Genomic DNA, 15,069 nt, shown 5'->3' on the forward strand with positions numbered 1-15,069 from the left:
GTTGTAGGCCTCCTAACCAGAGGTAATCACTAACCTGAATTTATTATTCTCTGTGTTTCTTCATACTTTTACTATGTATGTATATACTCCTAAGCAGTAGACTCTAATCTACTCCTCTCATATCAGCTAAAATTGTCTTTAAAAAGCAAATTTAATCGAGTCACTTATCTGAAAACTTCTGTTGTTCTCCCTTTAAAGCCTTCAGTCTTCGTTTTTAACAGGGTGTGATCTGGCCTTGCTACTTCTCCAGCATTATTTATTTTTACTTGCTTTCTTAGAGTATATGGTCTAGCTATACTGATCTTTTTTCCCCCCATTCACTGAAGGTTCAGAGCTCACCCAACAGCCTTTCTACATGCTGTAGCTAATCTCTCTGGAAGGCAGCTCTTCATTCTTCAGAACTTGCTTAAATATCACTTCTGCAGAAAAGCTTTCACTGTGTGCTGTGCTGTGCTTAGTCGCTCAGTCATGTCCGACTCTTTGCGGCCCCATGGACAGTAGCCCTCGGGGCTCCTCTGTCCATGGGGATTCTCCAGACAAGAATACTGGAATGGATTGCCGTGACCTCCTCCAGGGGATCTTCCCAACCCAGGGATTGAACCCAGGCGTCCCGCATTGGAGGTGGATTCTTCACTGAGCCACCAGGGAAGCCCGCATTAGATTAAGGCTGTCTTATAGCACCTTGTACTTCCCTTATGTAGGATAGATCACAATTTTAATGAGTTTAATTTTTTGTATAGTACCTATTTCATCATTAGACTGTACTTTTTTTGTCACGCCTCCCGGCTTGAGGGATTTTAGTTCCTTGACCAGGAATTGAACTCAGGCCCCAGCAGTAAAAGTTCAGAGTCCTAATTACTGGACTGCCAGGGGGTTTATATGCCCCCTGTACTTTTTATGCCATAGACTGTACTTTATATGCCATAAAGTCAAGAGAAATATCTGTCTTGGATGGCCGATATCCCTAACAGCTAGCTCATTTGGATGTTTACTAATTTCTTTTTTGTTTGTAGTTACCAGTGGTAATAAAGTAACTTCTGTCAGAATTTTTGTTCTAACTAGAAGTCTTATTATTGTATTATTTTTTTTGCATTTTTGGTCTTATTTGCCAACACAGTGCTAGGTTTTTAGTAAATACTTACTGATGTAAACTTACTTGTATCCATGGCCTGATCAGTCTTAAGCGGTTTTAATAAACCAAAATACTATGATCACCTATGATGTAATATACATAGTGGAGACTCTTGCCTCCCAGGAAGATAATCACAGGCTTAGCCAGGTTGTCAGATGGAATAAAGAAATTGAAAATTAGTTTTTTCTTTTTTTTTAAACATATTTTATTTATTTATTTGACTGTACCAGGTCTTAGTTGCAGCATGCAAGATCTTTATAGCTGCAGCACGTGAAATCTAGTTCCCTCACCAGGGATGTAGCCTGGCGCTTTATATTGGTAACTTGTCCCAGCCACTAGGACCACCAAGGAAGTCCTGAAGATTAGTTGTTTTTGTTTTTACATAGTTTGCCTAGTTCTGATTTTAATTTCTTCCTGTTTGCTGGACCAAGAGTCAGTATAAATAATGTCCTAAGAAACTTGGACATATTATGCAATTATACGTTAAGGCTGGCATTGATAGTTTTGTACTTGGAGTATTTCACTTCACTGAATTTTAAAAAATTTTTTTAAATAGGTAATTACATAGTACAAAATCAAAGGTGTGAGAGGATTTACAGTGAAAAACAAGCCTTCCTCTGTTCTCTTCTCATTTACTCAGATTTCTTCTTTCTGCTAAAGCAATTACTGTTTGCTTTTTTTGTGTGTGAATTCTTTCAGAGATATCCATACACTCAGTATCCCCCCAAATAGCATACTCTACACACTGTTCTGTATCCTGCATTTTTCACTCATATGTCTTAGTTTGTTTCTTACTATTACCGATACAGCTGACTTTTTTTGTTTTTTTCATTACTGTTGCTGCTGCTGCTGCTGCTAAGTCGCTTCAGTCGTGTCCGACTCTGTGTGACCCCATAGACGGACGGCAGCTCACCAGGCTCCTCTGTCCTTGGGATTCTCCAGGCAAGAACAATTACTAGATATGCTGTAATTGGTTTACGGAGTCTCTTACTGATAGCCTTTATATTGTTTCCAGCCTGTTACCAACAATAGTGCAGTGAATATTCTTCTGCAGTATTCTATATATCTGAACATTTCATTAGATAAATGTTGAGCACTGGAATTGCTTGCTGGATCAGAAAGTATGTGCATTTTCAATTTTGATGGATATTCCATCTTGTCTTTTATGGAAGCTTACCGTTTTACCCCACTTCTAGTAAAGCACAAAGAATGCCTATTTATGGGCTTCTCTGGTGGCTCATCGGTAAAGAATCTGCCTACAATTTGGGACACCTGGGTTCGATCCCTGGGTTGGGAAGATCCCCTGGAGGAGGGCATGGCAACCCACTCCAGTATTCTTGCCTGGAGAATCCCCGTGGACAGAGGAGCCTGACGAGCTACAGTCCATGGGGTCACAAAGAGTGAGACACGACTGAGCGACTAAGCACGCACACACCTTATCAGTGATCTGTTATCAATTTAAAATTTTTTTCCAATTGGACAAGTGAAAAGTAGTATATTGGTACAGTTTTAATTGTAAATCCTAATTACAAGTGATATTGAATATCTTTTCATGCCATATTATTAAAAGCCATTTACATTTCTTTTTCTGAGAATTGTCTCTTCATTGCAGGTTTTTTTTTTTTAATTGAAGTGTAGTTGATTTACAATGTTGTGTTAGTTTCTACTGTACAACAGAGTGATTCAGGTATATATATTATGTGTGTTCTTTTTCAGATACTTTTCCATTATGGTTTATCATAGGATATTGAATATAGTTCCTTGTGCTGTATAGTAGGACCTTGCTGTTTATCTGTTGTATATATAGTAGTTAGCATCTGCTAATCCAAAACTCCTAATTTATCTCCCCTCCCTTTTCCCCTTCAGTAGCATAAATTTGTTTTCTGTATCTGCATTGCATATTTCTATTGAGGTTTTTTTTTGTTTTGTTTTAAGTATCTGTTGGAGCGCTTTATGTGTTAGAGAACTTAGGCTTTTCTTTTAAGAACTACAAATAATTTTAAGCATTTAGTATATCTTTTGAATTACTGTATAGTATTTTCTAGCGTTCTAGAATTTATATTTAATATAATTAAATTTGTCAATTCTTTCATTTGACGTCTAAGTAGTTTCATTTTAGAAAAGTCTTCACTACTTAGCTTATTATGAAAAAAATGTTCATTTCATCTAGCATATTGCTTTGCTTTTAATTTGAAATCTTGGATCTATTTGGAACCTAAAGATCAAACTTTTATGTTTAATTTTTTCTAGATAGCTACCCATAGTAGTTCAATATCATATATTGAATGTCCCATCTTTTTCCTGTTAGTTTGAAATGCCACCTGTATCATACATTTTCTCAGATGTCTTTTTAGGTCTTCTGAACTTTATTCTGTTCCAGTCTTCTAATCATTTTGCCAATTCCACCTTTTAAAGTTATTATAACTTCATAATATATATCTAGAGAAGCTTGTGTGCCCTTGTTTCTCTTTCTGAAATTTCCCAACCATTCTTACTATTTAATTTTACACATTAAATTTAGAATTAGTCTGGTTCCAGAGAAATTCTACTGGTATTTTTAGAAATCAAGATTGAATTACATTTAGATTAATTTAAGAACTAATATTTTTATGATTGCTTTTGTATCCAAGAACACATAATGCTTTAAGTCTTTAAAGTATTTTGAGCATATAAGTCTTTTTTGTTACTTGGTATTCCTTGGTAGTATGTTTCTCGTGAAGCTTATTCCTCAGTATTTCATGTACTGTTGCTATTTTAAATGGAATCTTTAGTTATATAACTTGTATATCACTGTCAGTTTTTTCAGTGACCTTCTGTTTGGTCTTAAAACTAAATACTAAATTCACATAGTATAGGAAAAAGATCATTAGGTCTTGAGTTGTGTTTTAGGCTTTACAGCTAATTTGTTGAGTGATCTTAAGTAAGTCATTATGATCTTTAGTAAAATATGCGTATTAATCTCACACTGTGGCGCTGGTGCCAGTGCAGAAGACGTATGAGTTGCGGGTTCGATTCCTGAGTTGGAAAGATCCCCTGGAGGAGGGCATGGCAACCCACTCCAGTACTCTTGTTTGGAGAATCCCATGGACAGAGGAGCCTGGCAGGCTGAAGTCCATGGGATCGCAGAGAGTGGGAAGCAACTTAGCACACATGCACATTCTCATTTTTCAGAGTGAAAGCTTTGTATTTATTATAGGTTGAGCAATTCAAGCAGATGTGCACTTCTCAGATTTACTTGGAAAGGAAAGCTTTTATTTTTAAGTTTGGAAAAATTAGTAGAAATTGGTGGAATGTCTCAGTGCTTACTGAATTGTGTGTCTGAAGCCATTGTCACCTATCATACTTGAGGGTGGGAAAGGAAAGTATGTTTATGATTTGAGGTATATCCTGGGAGGAAAATTATGTATATGTAGCTTGCATAGACTTATTTTGGTTGCCAGTTAATTATGGTTATTAATTCAGGGAGAAATTTAAAGTGCCCTTAGTATTTTGAACCTCAGGTAAAATGCTCTTAGTAGTTAGAAGCTTTAGTTTCTACTGCTTTTTATTTTGCCTCAGAAACTTTTTTGCCGTTTGGTTCAAACTTACATACATGTCAGTGCAGTTTATTTTTTTTTTTTTTAAAGCTATGATAACTCTTCTGTGATATATTCTCCTAATTAATTTGACTGTGCTGCGTCTTTGTCAGGGACTGCTCTTGGTTGCTGCGCCAGGGCTTCTCATTGTGGTGACTCTCTTGTTGCGGGGCACCGGCTCTAGATGTGCAGGCATCAGTAGTTGTGGAGTATGGGCTTCGTTTCCCTGAGGCATGTGGAATCTTTCCAAACCAGGGATGGAATCCGTGTTCCCCGCATTGGCAGGCTGATTCCTATCCACCGTACCACCAGGGAAGTACCAGTGTAGTTTTTTTTTGTTTGTTTGTTTTTTAAGGCGCACAGGCTTAGTTGCTCTGTGGCATGTGGGATCTTCCTGGATCAGGGATTGAACCCATGTCTCCTGCATTGGCAGGCGGATTCTTCACCAGTGAGCCACCAGGGAAGTCCCCCCAGTGTAGTTTCTTCAGATAGGAAAATGGAGATGAGATCCGTGCTCAGAATAGTTCCCTTAGCAAAGCCTTAAAGTAACAGGTTATTTTGGTTTTAAAAACTCCATTTAAGGCAGTATATTAACATTCAATGCCTTCCCTCAGGAGATAAATCTTTTGGGTTTGCACTGAGTCTCATGGGCACATTCTTATCCCAACAGAAGAATCCTTGATATGAAGTGAAGTGATTAGGACAGGAAGTATGAGTTTTGTAACGTTTTCACATGCCAGGCAAACATTTAATAGAATTCATAATGGACACTGGAACGTTTTTGGTGGCTGTTTTAATAATCATTTTCTCAAATAGACGTAGCTCCATTTATTCAGTATCAGACACTCATAACCAGCAGGTAGCAATGGCACAGTGCCAACAACTATGCGTTTCAAGGAAGTATTGAGGATGTTAATCTTCTGTGTTGCTTCTGGACCACTTTAGAGTGTGTTTCTAAAGAAATGAGAAGAGCAGCATTATGATACTAACTGCTATATAAGATATGTCAGAGAACTAATAACTTTTGATATATCCTTACAAATTAAGAATTACCCTGTTGTCTCATCATCCTATATTTTGCTCTAGGGTGAAATTTTATATAAGTTCTTTCCTGGATCCCTTTATGCAGGAGCGGTGTAGTAATTGTATCAAAGATTCTATGAGATAGTTAACTTTTCTGTGATATATTCATTATTTAATTAGGTCCTTATGAATGTAAAATATGTATGTATGCAAATATTATGAAATTTGTACCCTGACCTATTTTTTAAATTTCTCTTGGGGCTTTTGTTGCATATGAAAGCTTTGCCAGCTTCATTATTACATGTTTATTGTAGAATATACTGAAAAGCAAATAATACAGAAATCATCAAATATCCATCCATATTTCCATTCAGATATATTATTGTGAATTTTTTTTGTTTGATTTTTTTGTTTCTCTACTACATATGAGCATTTTCCCACACAATGAAACATTTTTAAAAAACAGATCGCAAATTGGCAGGCTTTATTCCGCTAATAAGGTGTCTGGCTCAGTATTAAATATTTATTTTTCTTATTAGTTGCCAACATGAAAAAAGGAAAAAAAGAGACAGGTGGAAGTGCAAATTGATAAACCCCCTTAAGAAAGGAACCAATCTACTTAGGCTGACATATGTGGACCGCACAGCTAGCAATTCTGGGTCTAGGCATTCAACAGAAGCATACATATATTCACTGGAGGACACATTTGGTGTGTTCACAGTAGCATTATGCATAATAGCTTCAAACTGGAAGTTACTCAAATGCCCATCAGCAGTAGAGTGGATAGAGTGTGATATATACACACAATGGCGAAATAATAAAGCAAAGAAAATGAGTAGACTAGAGCTAAATGCAACAAGATTGGTGACTCTCAGAAGATGTTGAATCAGACACAAAAGTGTACTCTTTATGATTCTGATGTAAGAGAATTCCTTCTGTGAGTCCATTTATGTAAAGGTCAAGGACAGGTTAAACCAGTGAGTCTCGGTGTGGTATAATATTGTTTCCCAAGGGGCCTTTGGCAATGTCTGGAGACATCTTTGGTTGTCACAGCTGGAAGAGGCCAGGGACACTGCGATCCATTCTGCAATGCATAGGACCATCTCCCACAACAAAATATTACCCAATCTGTCAATAATGATGATTTCTCGTATGTAGGAAGGGGGCATAATTATGGCTGGTAATGCTTTGTTCTTGATTTCAGGGCTGGTTACTTGGTTATGTGAAAATTCATTGATCTGCACATTTCTGTTTGTGTACCTTTCTGTGCTTCCCTGATAGCTCAGCTGATAAAGAATCTGCCTGCAATGTGGGAGACCTCAGTTCCATTCCTGGGTTGGGAAGGTCCACTGGAGAAGGGATAGGCTACCCACTCCAGTATCCTGGCCTGGAGAATTCCATGGACTGTGTAGTCCTTGGAGTTGCAAAGAGTCGACACTACTGAGCGACTTTCACTTTCACCTTTCTGTAGGTATTTTATACTTCAATCAAAAAATTATCCCCAAATTGGGCTTCACATAAAAATCCAGGTTAAAGACTTACTTTGAAAGCTGTGACAATCTGATGACTCCAAAGGCTGAAGCTGATAAGCAGTAGCCCCTTAGTTGGTCCTTGTGTTGTCCAGGCCCCACTGTTCTGTTTCAGTTACTTGTATCACTTACTGGTATCTGGATGTATAGAAAATGTCTTAAATGGCTTTTCTGAGGTATAATTCACACACTGTACAGTTCACCTGTTTAAAATGTACTTCGGTATTTTTAGTAGACTCACTGGGTTGTGTAGCCTTCACCACAGTTTAATTTTAGAATATTTTCATTCCCTTCAAAAGAAACCCTGTACCTGTTACCAGTTACTCTCTACTCCTCCCCATCCTTCTCCGTCCTAGGCAACCATGAATCTACTTTTTGTCCCTGTATAGTTGTATGAATTTTGTAATCTCTGTCCTAAAACAAGATTTTTGGAAGGACTGATGTTGAAGCTGAAACTCCAATACTTTGGCCACCTGATGCGAAGAGCTGACTCGGAAAAGACCCTGATGCTGGGAAAGATTGAAGGCAGGAGGAGAAGGGGACGACAGAGGATGAGATGGTTGGATGGCATCACCTACTCAATGGACATGAGTTTGGGTAAACTCTGGGAGTTGGTGATGGACAGGGAGGCCTGGTGTGCTGCAGTCCATGGGGTCACAAAGAGTCAGACACGATTGAGCGACTGAACTGAACTAAAAACAAGATTTATAATGGTTGTGCAATATTTCCTCATAGAGATTATATCATAAATTACATAAAATTCTTCTTTTATTGGGCATTTATTTAAGGTAAATTACTAGATGTGGTGTTACTGATTAAAGGACATAAAACATTTTAAAATTTCTGGTGAATATTACCATAATACCTTCCAAAAAGGTTGTACCAGTCCAGCCTCACCATCACTGTATGATAATGTTTTTTGCAAATTTTCTATTGTGACCCAGGTCATATCAGAAATGTTAAATGTTTATTTTTGTTTTTCTCTAGACATGTCATTTTCCTAGACTGTTGTTCATTTGATTTGACCTAAGCTTTAAGCTGTTTTGGACTAGTGTACCAATACTGTCCTTTTTACATGAAGACAGTACCACTTACGATGCACTGTGAATGAACACATTATTCCAGGTTCCCCATACTTCTCCAGCTGGTTCCTGAAGGTTCTTACATTCAAATAGAATGGCTTTTTGCCAGCACAAATTGACACTTCAACCCACAATGGTGTATTTTGTTTCCTTGTTAGTTAATATGGCCAAGATACTTTCTCTCCTTTATTTTATAATTTGACTTACAACAAATTTTAAATATTTGTTTTTCAAATATGGTTCATAGCCAAGAGCTCTTTTGAAAAACACGTTGTTTTCCTGTTTGTAATACATAGATTACTGTTTGTAATACATAGATGAAAGCTACCATAATGCTTTTGCTGAGAAATTGTCACTAGCTAGTTATTAAATATCTATTATCACTCATGCAGAATTAACTTCCATTTAAAACGTTCCAGTTAAACAAAACTTCATTGTAAACCCTTTAATTGATTCCTTGTGTCTGCACATAAAGCAGTCTCATTCAGGAGTGTGAATCACTAGCACAATTCTTAGTGGATCAGCTCGTAATCTGGGAGGCCCAGATAGTTAATACTTGTGAATCATGATGAGTCAATATGGAAATTTTTCAGTTTAGTCCAACCGCGGATTTTCTGAGATGACTGTTTGGAAAATGCCTTTTTGAAAATTTGATGTCTTAATATTGTTCAGTTTTGGCACCCCACTCCAGTATTCTTGCCTGGAAAATCCCATGGATGGAGGAGCCTGGTGGGCTGCAGTCCATGGGGTCACTAAGAGTCAGACACGACTGAGCGACTTCACTTTCACTTTTCACTTTCATGCATTGGAGCAGGAAATGGCAATCCACTCCAGTGTTCTTGCCTGGAGAATCCCAGGGACGGGGGAGCCTGTTGGGCTGCCATCTGTGGGGTCGCACAGAGTCGGACACGACTGAAGTGACTTAGCAGTTAGCAGCAGTTCGCTGCTTGTTACTTTGCTTCTTTCCTGTCCTTGGAATTCTGAATTCACATAATTTATTGGTTGTTTTGTGAAAAATGATCTGCCTGAGTTGATTTTCATCACCTGTTAAGGACCTTAGTAATGATCTGATGTGATATTTTTCACTTAATTCACAAATGAAAAAGTGGAAAGAAATATTTGTTCCTGAAGTGCCTGTTAGAATCTCTTGGCTCTCAGGTCAGTGCTTACTCTCTGTTTCATAAAAGTCAAGGTTAGAATCACTTTACTTCCCTGGTGGCTCAGACGGTAAAGCGTCTGCCTACAATGTGGGAGACCTGGGTTCAATCCCTGTGTCAGGAAGATCCCCTGGAGAAGGAAATGGCAACCCACTCCGGTACTCTTGCTATTAGTTCATCCTGGATTTTTGTTTAGAAAAATAATTAAGATTTTTAAGTGAAAATGAAAGTGTTAGTTGGTCAGTCATGTCCGAGTCTGTGATCCCATGGTCTGTAGCCCACCAGGCTCCTCTGTCTGTGGGATTCTCCAGGCAAGAATACTGGGGTGAGTAGCCATTCCCTTCTCCAGGGGATCTTCCCAACCCAGGGATCGAACCCAGGTCTCCTGCATTGCAGGCAGATTCTTTGGAGCCACCAGAGAAGCCCAAGTTTTTTTTTTTTTAATTAGAAGGAGATTAGGACTTTCCTCGTGATCCAGTGGCTAAGACTCTGCACTCCCAACACGGGGGGCTCCAGGTTCGATCCCTGGTCAGGGAACTAGATCCCAGATGCTGCAGTTAAGACCCAGATTAGTTAAATAAATATTTTTTAAAAAAAGGAGATTAAAACTTGGCTCTGACACAACTTGATTATGCATTTGCAAGACATTTGAAATAGCACTACTTATTTTAATTTTTTAAATTTCCTAGTTAGTTCAGTTCACTGAGCATCTAAAAATTGACAAGGGAAAAGTTATATACTTTTTTAGTTCCTCTGAATCCCTTGGGAGCTTTTTTTTTTTTCCCTCTGCATGAGTCTATGAGAAACTTTTTCAAAGAAATATATAAAATTGATATTTTTGGATTAATGGTGTTTTTGTGGCCAACGTTAATAGTAAAGAGATTGTAATGGAAAAAATGAGTCAGATAAACTGGAAAGTAAAGCATTTCCCTGTAGAGTCACTGTTCTATAAAAATGTTTAAACTTTAACAGATGATTCCAGTTATTTCTTCTAGTCTTTTGTTGTATAGCATATATAACACTGAATACCTCTTTATATATATATATAAAATATATATTTTATTTATTTGGCTGCACCAAGTCTTCAGTTGTGGCATATGGAATCTAGTCCCCTGGAAAGGGATTGAACCTGGGCCCCCTGCATTGGGAGCTTGGAGTCTTAGCCGCTGGACCACCAGGGATGTTTGTAAATACCTCGTGAATACAACTGTAGTTTTATTAAGTGTTTGTAGTTTCTTATAAACTAGTAATACTTTATTGCAAGCTTCTTGATGGTAGTAAATACTAATTGCATGAGTGAATTTTAGTGTTTTTTTTTTACTTTTTCATTGTGGTAAAATATCCGTAACATGAAATGTACCATAGGTCTGTAGCATGAAGTACATTTACATTGTTGTGCAGCAGTCATCTACATCTGTCTCCAGAACTTTATCTTCCCAACTGAAACTCACTTCCCATTAAATGCTAACTCCCCATTCCTCCCAGCCCCTGGCGATCACCAGTCTATTTTCTCTCTATGAATTTGGCTATTTCAGGGCCCTTTTGTGAGTAGAAACGTGTAATATTTGTCCTCATGTGACTGACTTCTTTCGCTTAGCCAGCTGTCTCCAAGGTTCATCAGCACTGCAGCATGTGTCAGAATTTCCTTCCTTTTAAGGCTTAATAACATTGTGTGTGTATACCATATTTTGTGTTTGTGTTGGTGGATGCTGTGTTGCTTCCGCCTTTTGGCTGTTGTGGTTAGTACACTGTGAACATGGGTGTACAGATACCTGTTTGCATCCCTGCTTTCATTTCTTTTAGGTAGACATCCAGAAGTAGAGTTTCTGGATCATATGATACTTCTGTATATAATGAGAAAATCATAACATTTTCTGCAGCAGCTGCACCATTTTACATTGTCAGCAGTGCACAACAGTGATTCCAGTTTCTCCATAACCTTTTCAGCTCTTGTCTCATTTCTTTTAATAGTACCCATCTTTTTGGGTATGAAGTGGTACCTCACTATGCGTTTTTTGTCTCATTTGCATTTCCCTAATGATTAATGACAGTTTAAAACTTCTTACAATTTAAACACAGATTAACCCAAGTCTTGTTTATTTAAAAATGCATTAGAATCATTGGTAAGGGAGTGAGGAAAACAGCATTCTCATATCCTTGATAGTGGAAATATTAACAGGTACTGGCTTTTTGGAGGGGCCATTTGGTAATACATATTAAAAATTTTTGGAGAGATAGTGCATTTAAAAAAACTGACTTTTTCTTAGTAACACACATACACAAAGTTTTTCACAATTTGTACAGCTTTGTACAAATTTCTTTTATACAAAGAAATTCTTTTATAAATTTATCCTAAATCTGTAATTGGAAATGTGCTTCCCTTTAGCTCAGATGGTAAAGAATCTGGCTGGCATGCAGGAGTCCTGGTTCAGTCCCTAGGTCAGGAAGATTCCCTGGAGAAGGAAATGGCAACCCACTCCAGACTTCTTCCCTGGAGAATTCCATGGACAGAGGAGCCTGACGGGCTATAGTCCATGGGTTCACAAAGAGTTGGACACAACAAAGAGATTAACACACACACACACAAAGTCTTAAGTATTATCGTAAATCATTGTAAACAACTTAAATGTTTAACCGCAAATGTGTTAAATTCAGATTCAGTACGCCTGGGAGTGGGAATTGGGTAAGTAGGACCTGGGAATCGGCATTTTCAATGAGCACGCTGGATAATTCTGATGAAGGTGGTCTGTGGACCACATTTGAGGAATGTTACTCATCATTACTTAACATGCTTTACTTTCAGGTTTCATGGTGTGCTTAGCCCCTCTGCAGACTGGTCTTTGACCTCCCTGTTCAACCTTCTGTGCAGCTACTTCTCAAACATCCTCCGTCGTGTTCCAGTCTAAGAGCCGTGTGCCACTTTTTACTCACATCATGTTCTCCATCTGCCTTGCCCCTACCTCCCACCCCAGCTCTGCCTGATGAAACCATCCCCGTTCTTCAGAGACCCACTTGTCTTCTGCAGTAAGCTTAAACTTTTTTTCCGGCTTTATTGCAGTATAATTGACAGTTTATACTTTTTAATCTATAAAAATTAGTCTCTTTTCCTTCTCTGAGTATTTTCACATTTTGTACTTCTATTTCATTCATTGTATTCTGCTCTGAAATGATTGTGTTCATGGACAGTGGACATATTTTATATTTTCTGCCTCCTGTAAATCAATTTAGATCTTCTGTTGAATGTAACACACATATATTGAGTTATATATGAGGGCTCAGAGAATTTTTAGAAGCATGGACTTTCCTCTCAAGAAACTAATATTCCAGCAGAAGAAACTGATACCACTAACTTCAGTTTACTAGATTAAGTCCTGATATTGGTGGAATAAAAATTTATTATGGACTTTCTGAGGAGGAGATTAAATGAGGAGGTCTAGAAAACTTGAAGTGACCTTTAGGCTAGATCCTAAAGGATAAAAAATTTTCCCAAGTAGGAAATTGTGGAAAGACCATATAAAGTAGAGGAAAATCAATGAGCAGAGATTCAAATTTATTAAATTACTCAGTTAATAGTTTTTCTAAGTGCCAGGGTTATAAGAACAAAGTATTTAATTTGATTGAGGTGACAGATAATGAACAAGTTAACAAATAAGTGTTTGAGGTAGTGTTGAGTGCTCTGAAGAAAAGAAGGCAGGGCAAGGGTGTAGAGAGGATGAAGGATTTTATTTAAGTTTTTTTTACTTTAAAAAGTTTACAAAAGATTTATTTTCAAATCTCAAGCAGACTTTATTTTCTAGGACATGGAATGTTTTGGGGGGTGTTTTCTTCAAAAAGACAATATATTCCTTTGGTTCAAAAAATAAGACTATAAAAAGATACGTAATAAAAGTCTTAATTCTATCCCATTCCTCTTTGTCTCCTCCTCCACTTTTATTCATTAAAAAGAAAGATCCTTGTGTTTCCTTATAGAAATCTAAGCAAAAAACACAGATTGATATTTTTTCTCTTTATAGAAAAGATGTATACATATATACACATATACTTTGCTGTTTTCACTATTTGAATGTCTTGACTATCTCTGTACAATTCAAGACATTTTGAATATCTTTTCTCATGTTTTACAGCCACGCGGTATTCTGTTGTGCAAATAGGCCATGGTGCATTTAACCATTGCTTTGACAGGGGACATTGAGTTACATAGGAACAGTGTTCTACTTTGATCATTCCCAAAAGTGAGGTTACTGAGTCAAAGGATACAGATTCACATATAATTTTGTAGGTATTAGTAAATTGCCCTCCCACCAGCAGTATTTGAAAACATATTTTCCATAACCTCTCCCACTTCAGGATTTTTGCCAGTATGATAGGAGAATTGTATCTCAGAGTAGTTTATTATTGAGATATAATTTATATACCCTAAAATTTGCTCTTTTAAAGTATACAATTCAGTGGTTTTAGTATATTCACAAGGTTGTGTAACCACCACTATTGTCTTAATTCCAAACCTTTTCATTATCCCCAAAAGATAGCCTATACCCATTAACGATCACAATCCATTTCCTATAGGCCCTGAAGTGAAGCTCAGTCATGTCCGACTCTTTGCGACCCCATGAACTATACAGTCCATGGGATTCTCTAGGCCAGAATACTGGAGTGGGTAGCCTTTCCCTTCTCCAGGGGATCTTCCCAACCCATGGATCAAACCCAGGTCTGCCACATTGCAGGTGGATTCTTTACCAGCTGAGCCAGAAGGGAAGCGCATATAGGCCCTAACAACCACTAACTAACCTGTCTCTGTTGATTTGCTTATTCTGGACAGTTCATATAAGTGGAATCATACAATTGGTGGCTTTTGTGTCAGACTTCTTTCACTTAGCATTATGTTTTCATCCATGTTGTGCATTTTTTAAGGGGAATTTGTGTTTTTCTTTCTGTGGAATGTCTGTTTTGAACTCTTTATATATACTAGAGATTAGCTCTTTGCATATAAAAGAATTACTGAAACCTCTTTCCCCAGTTCATTGTTTTCCAGTATTGTTTAAATTGTTTTTTCTTTTATCCGTGGAGACACTTTTTATTTTTTTGTACTCAGATTCATCTTTTCTTCCCATGTCCAGAGTTAACAGATATCAACTACGTTTTATTCAAATACTTTAAAAAATCCATCTTGGCCCCACTGATTTGAGGGGCCACTTTCATTAGTGGCTTTTCAGCAAAGGAGTAACACATCCATTTTAGAGAGAGAATTCTAGTGGAGATACAGGAAAAAGGCTAAAGAAAGGAGAAGGTAGAGTGGGTATTCATTTATATCCTTTCAAGTTTTTTTTTTTTCTTCTTCTAGGGTTTTGTAATGCATAAATTTTATTTGTTTTCACAGTATTGGGATAATATTGTTCTGAGTCCTGTATTTCCAGTTAATACATCAGGGACATTTTTATTGAACAGATATTTATTGAGAGGGACTTCCCCAGTGGCGCAGTGGTAAAGAATCTGCCTGCCAGTGCAGGAGACTTAAGAGACATGAATTCAATCCCTGGGTAACCCTGGGTCAGGAAGATCTCCTGGAGTAGG

General features: G+C 37.5%; 1 protein-coding gene across 9 annotated transcripts in view; it reads left to right on the forward strand.

The window, feature by feature from the left end:
* GJC1 (gap junction protein, gamma 1, 45kDa) overlaps positions 1–15,069 on the forward strand; it is a 33,131-nt gene that overhangs the window by 5,222 nt on the left and 12,840 nt on the right. For 2 of the 9 annotated variants that reach the window (XM_010832430.1, XM_010832429.1), the window contains exon 2: positions 12,302–12,522. The exons of 4 other annotated variants lie outside the window; for them this stretch is intronic. In XM_010832430.1, coding sequence (XP_010830732.1) covers positions 12,480–12,522 — 43 coding nt within the window. In that variant the 5' untranslated portion in view covers positions 12,302–12,479. Of the gene's footprint in view, positions 1–7,826; positions 7,857–12,041; positions 12,523–15,069 lie in introns of those variants that run through there. 3 more of the 9 variants (XM_010832428.1, XM_010832433.1, XM_010832431.1) reach the window with 2 other exon arrangements.

Source organism: Bison bison, unplaced genomic scaffold, assembly GCF_000754665.1.
Source record: "Bison bison bison isolate TAMUID 2011002044 unplaced genomic scaffold, Bison_UMD1.0 scf7180017861046, whole genome shotgun sequence".
Lineage (NCBI taxonomy): Eukaryota > Metazoa > Chordata > Mammalia > Artiodactyla > Bovidae > Bison > Bison bison.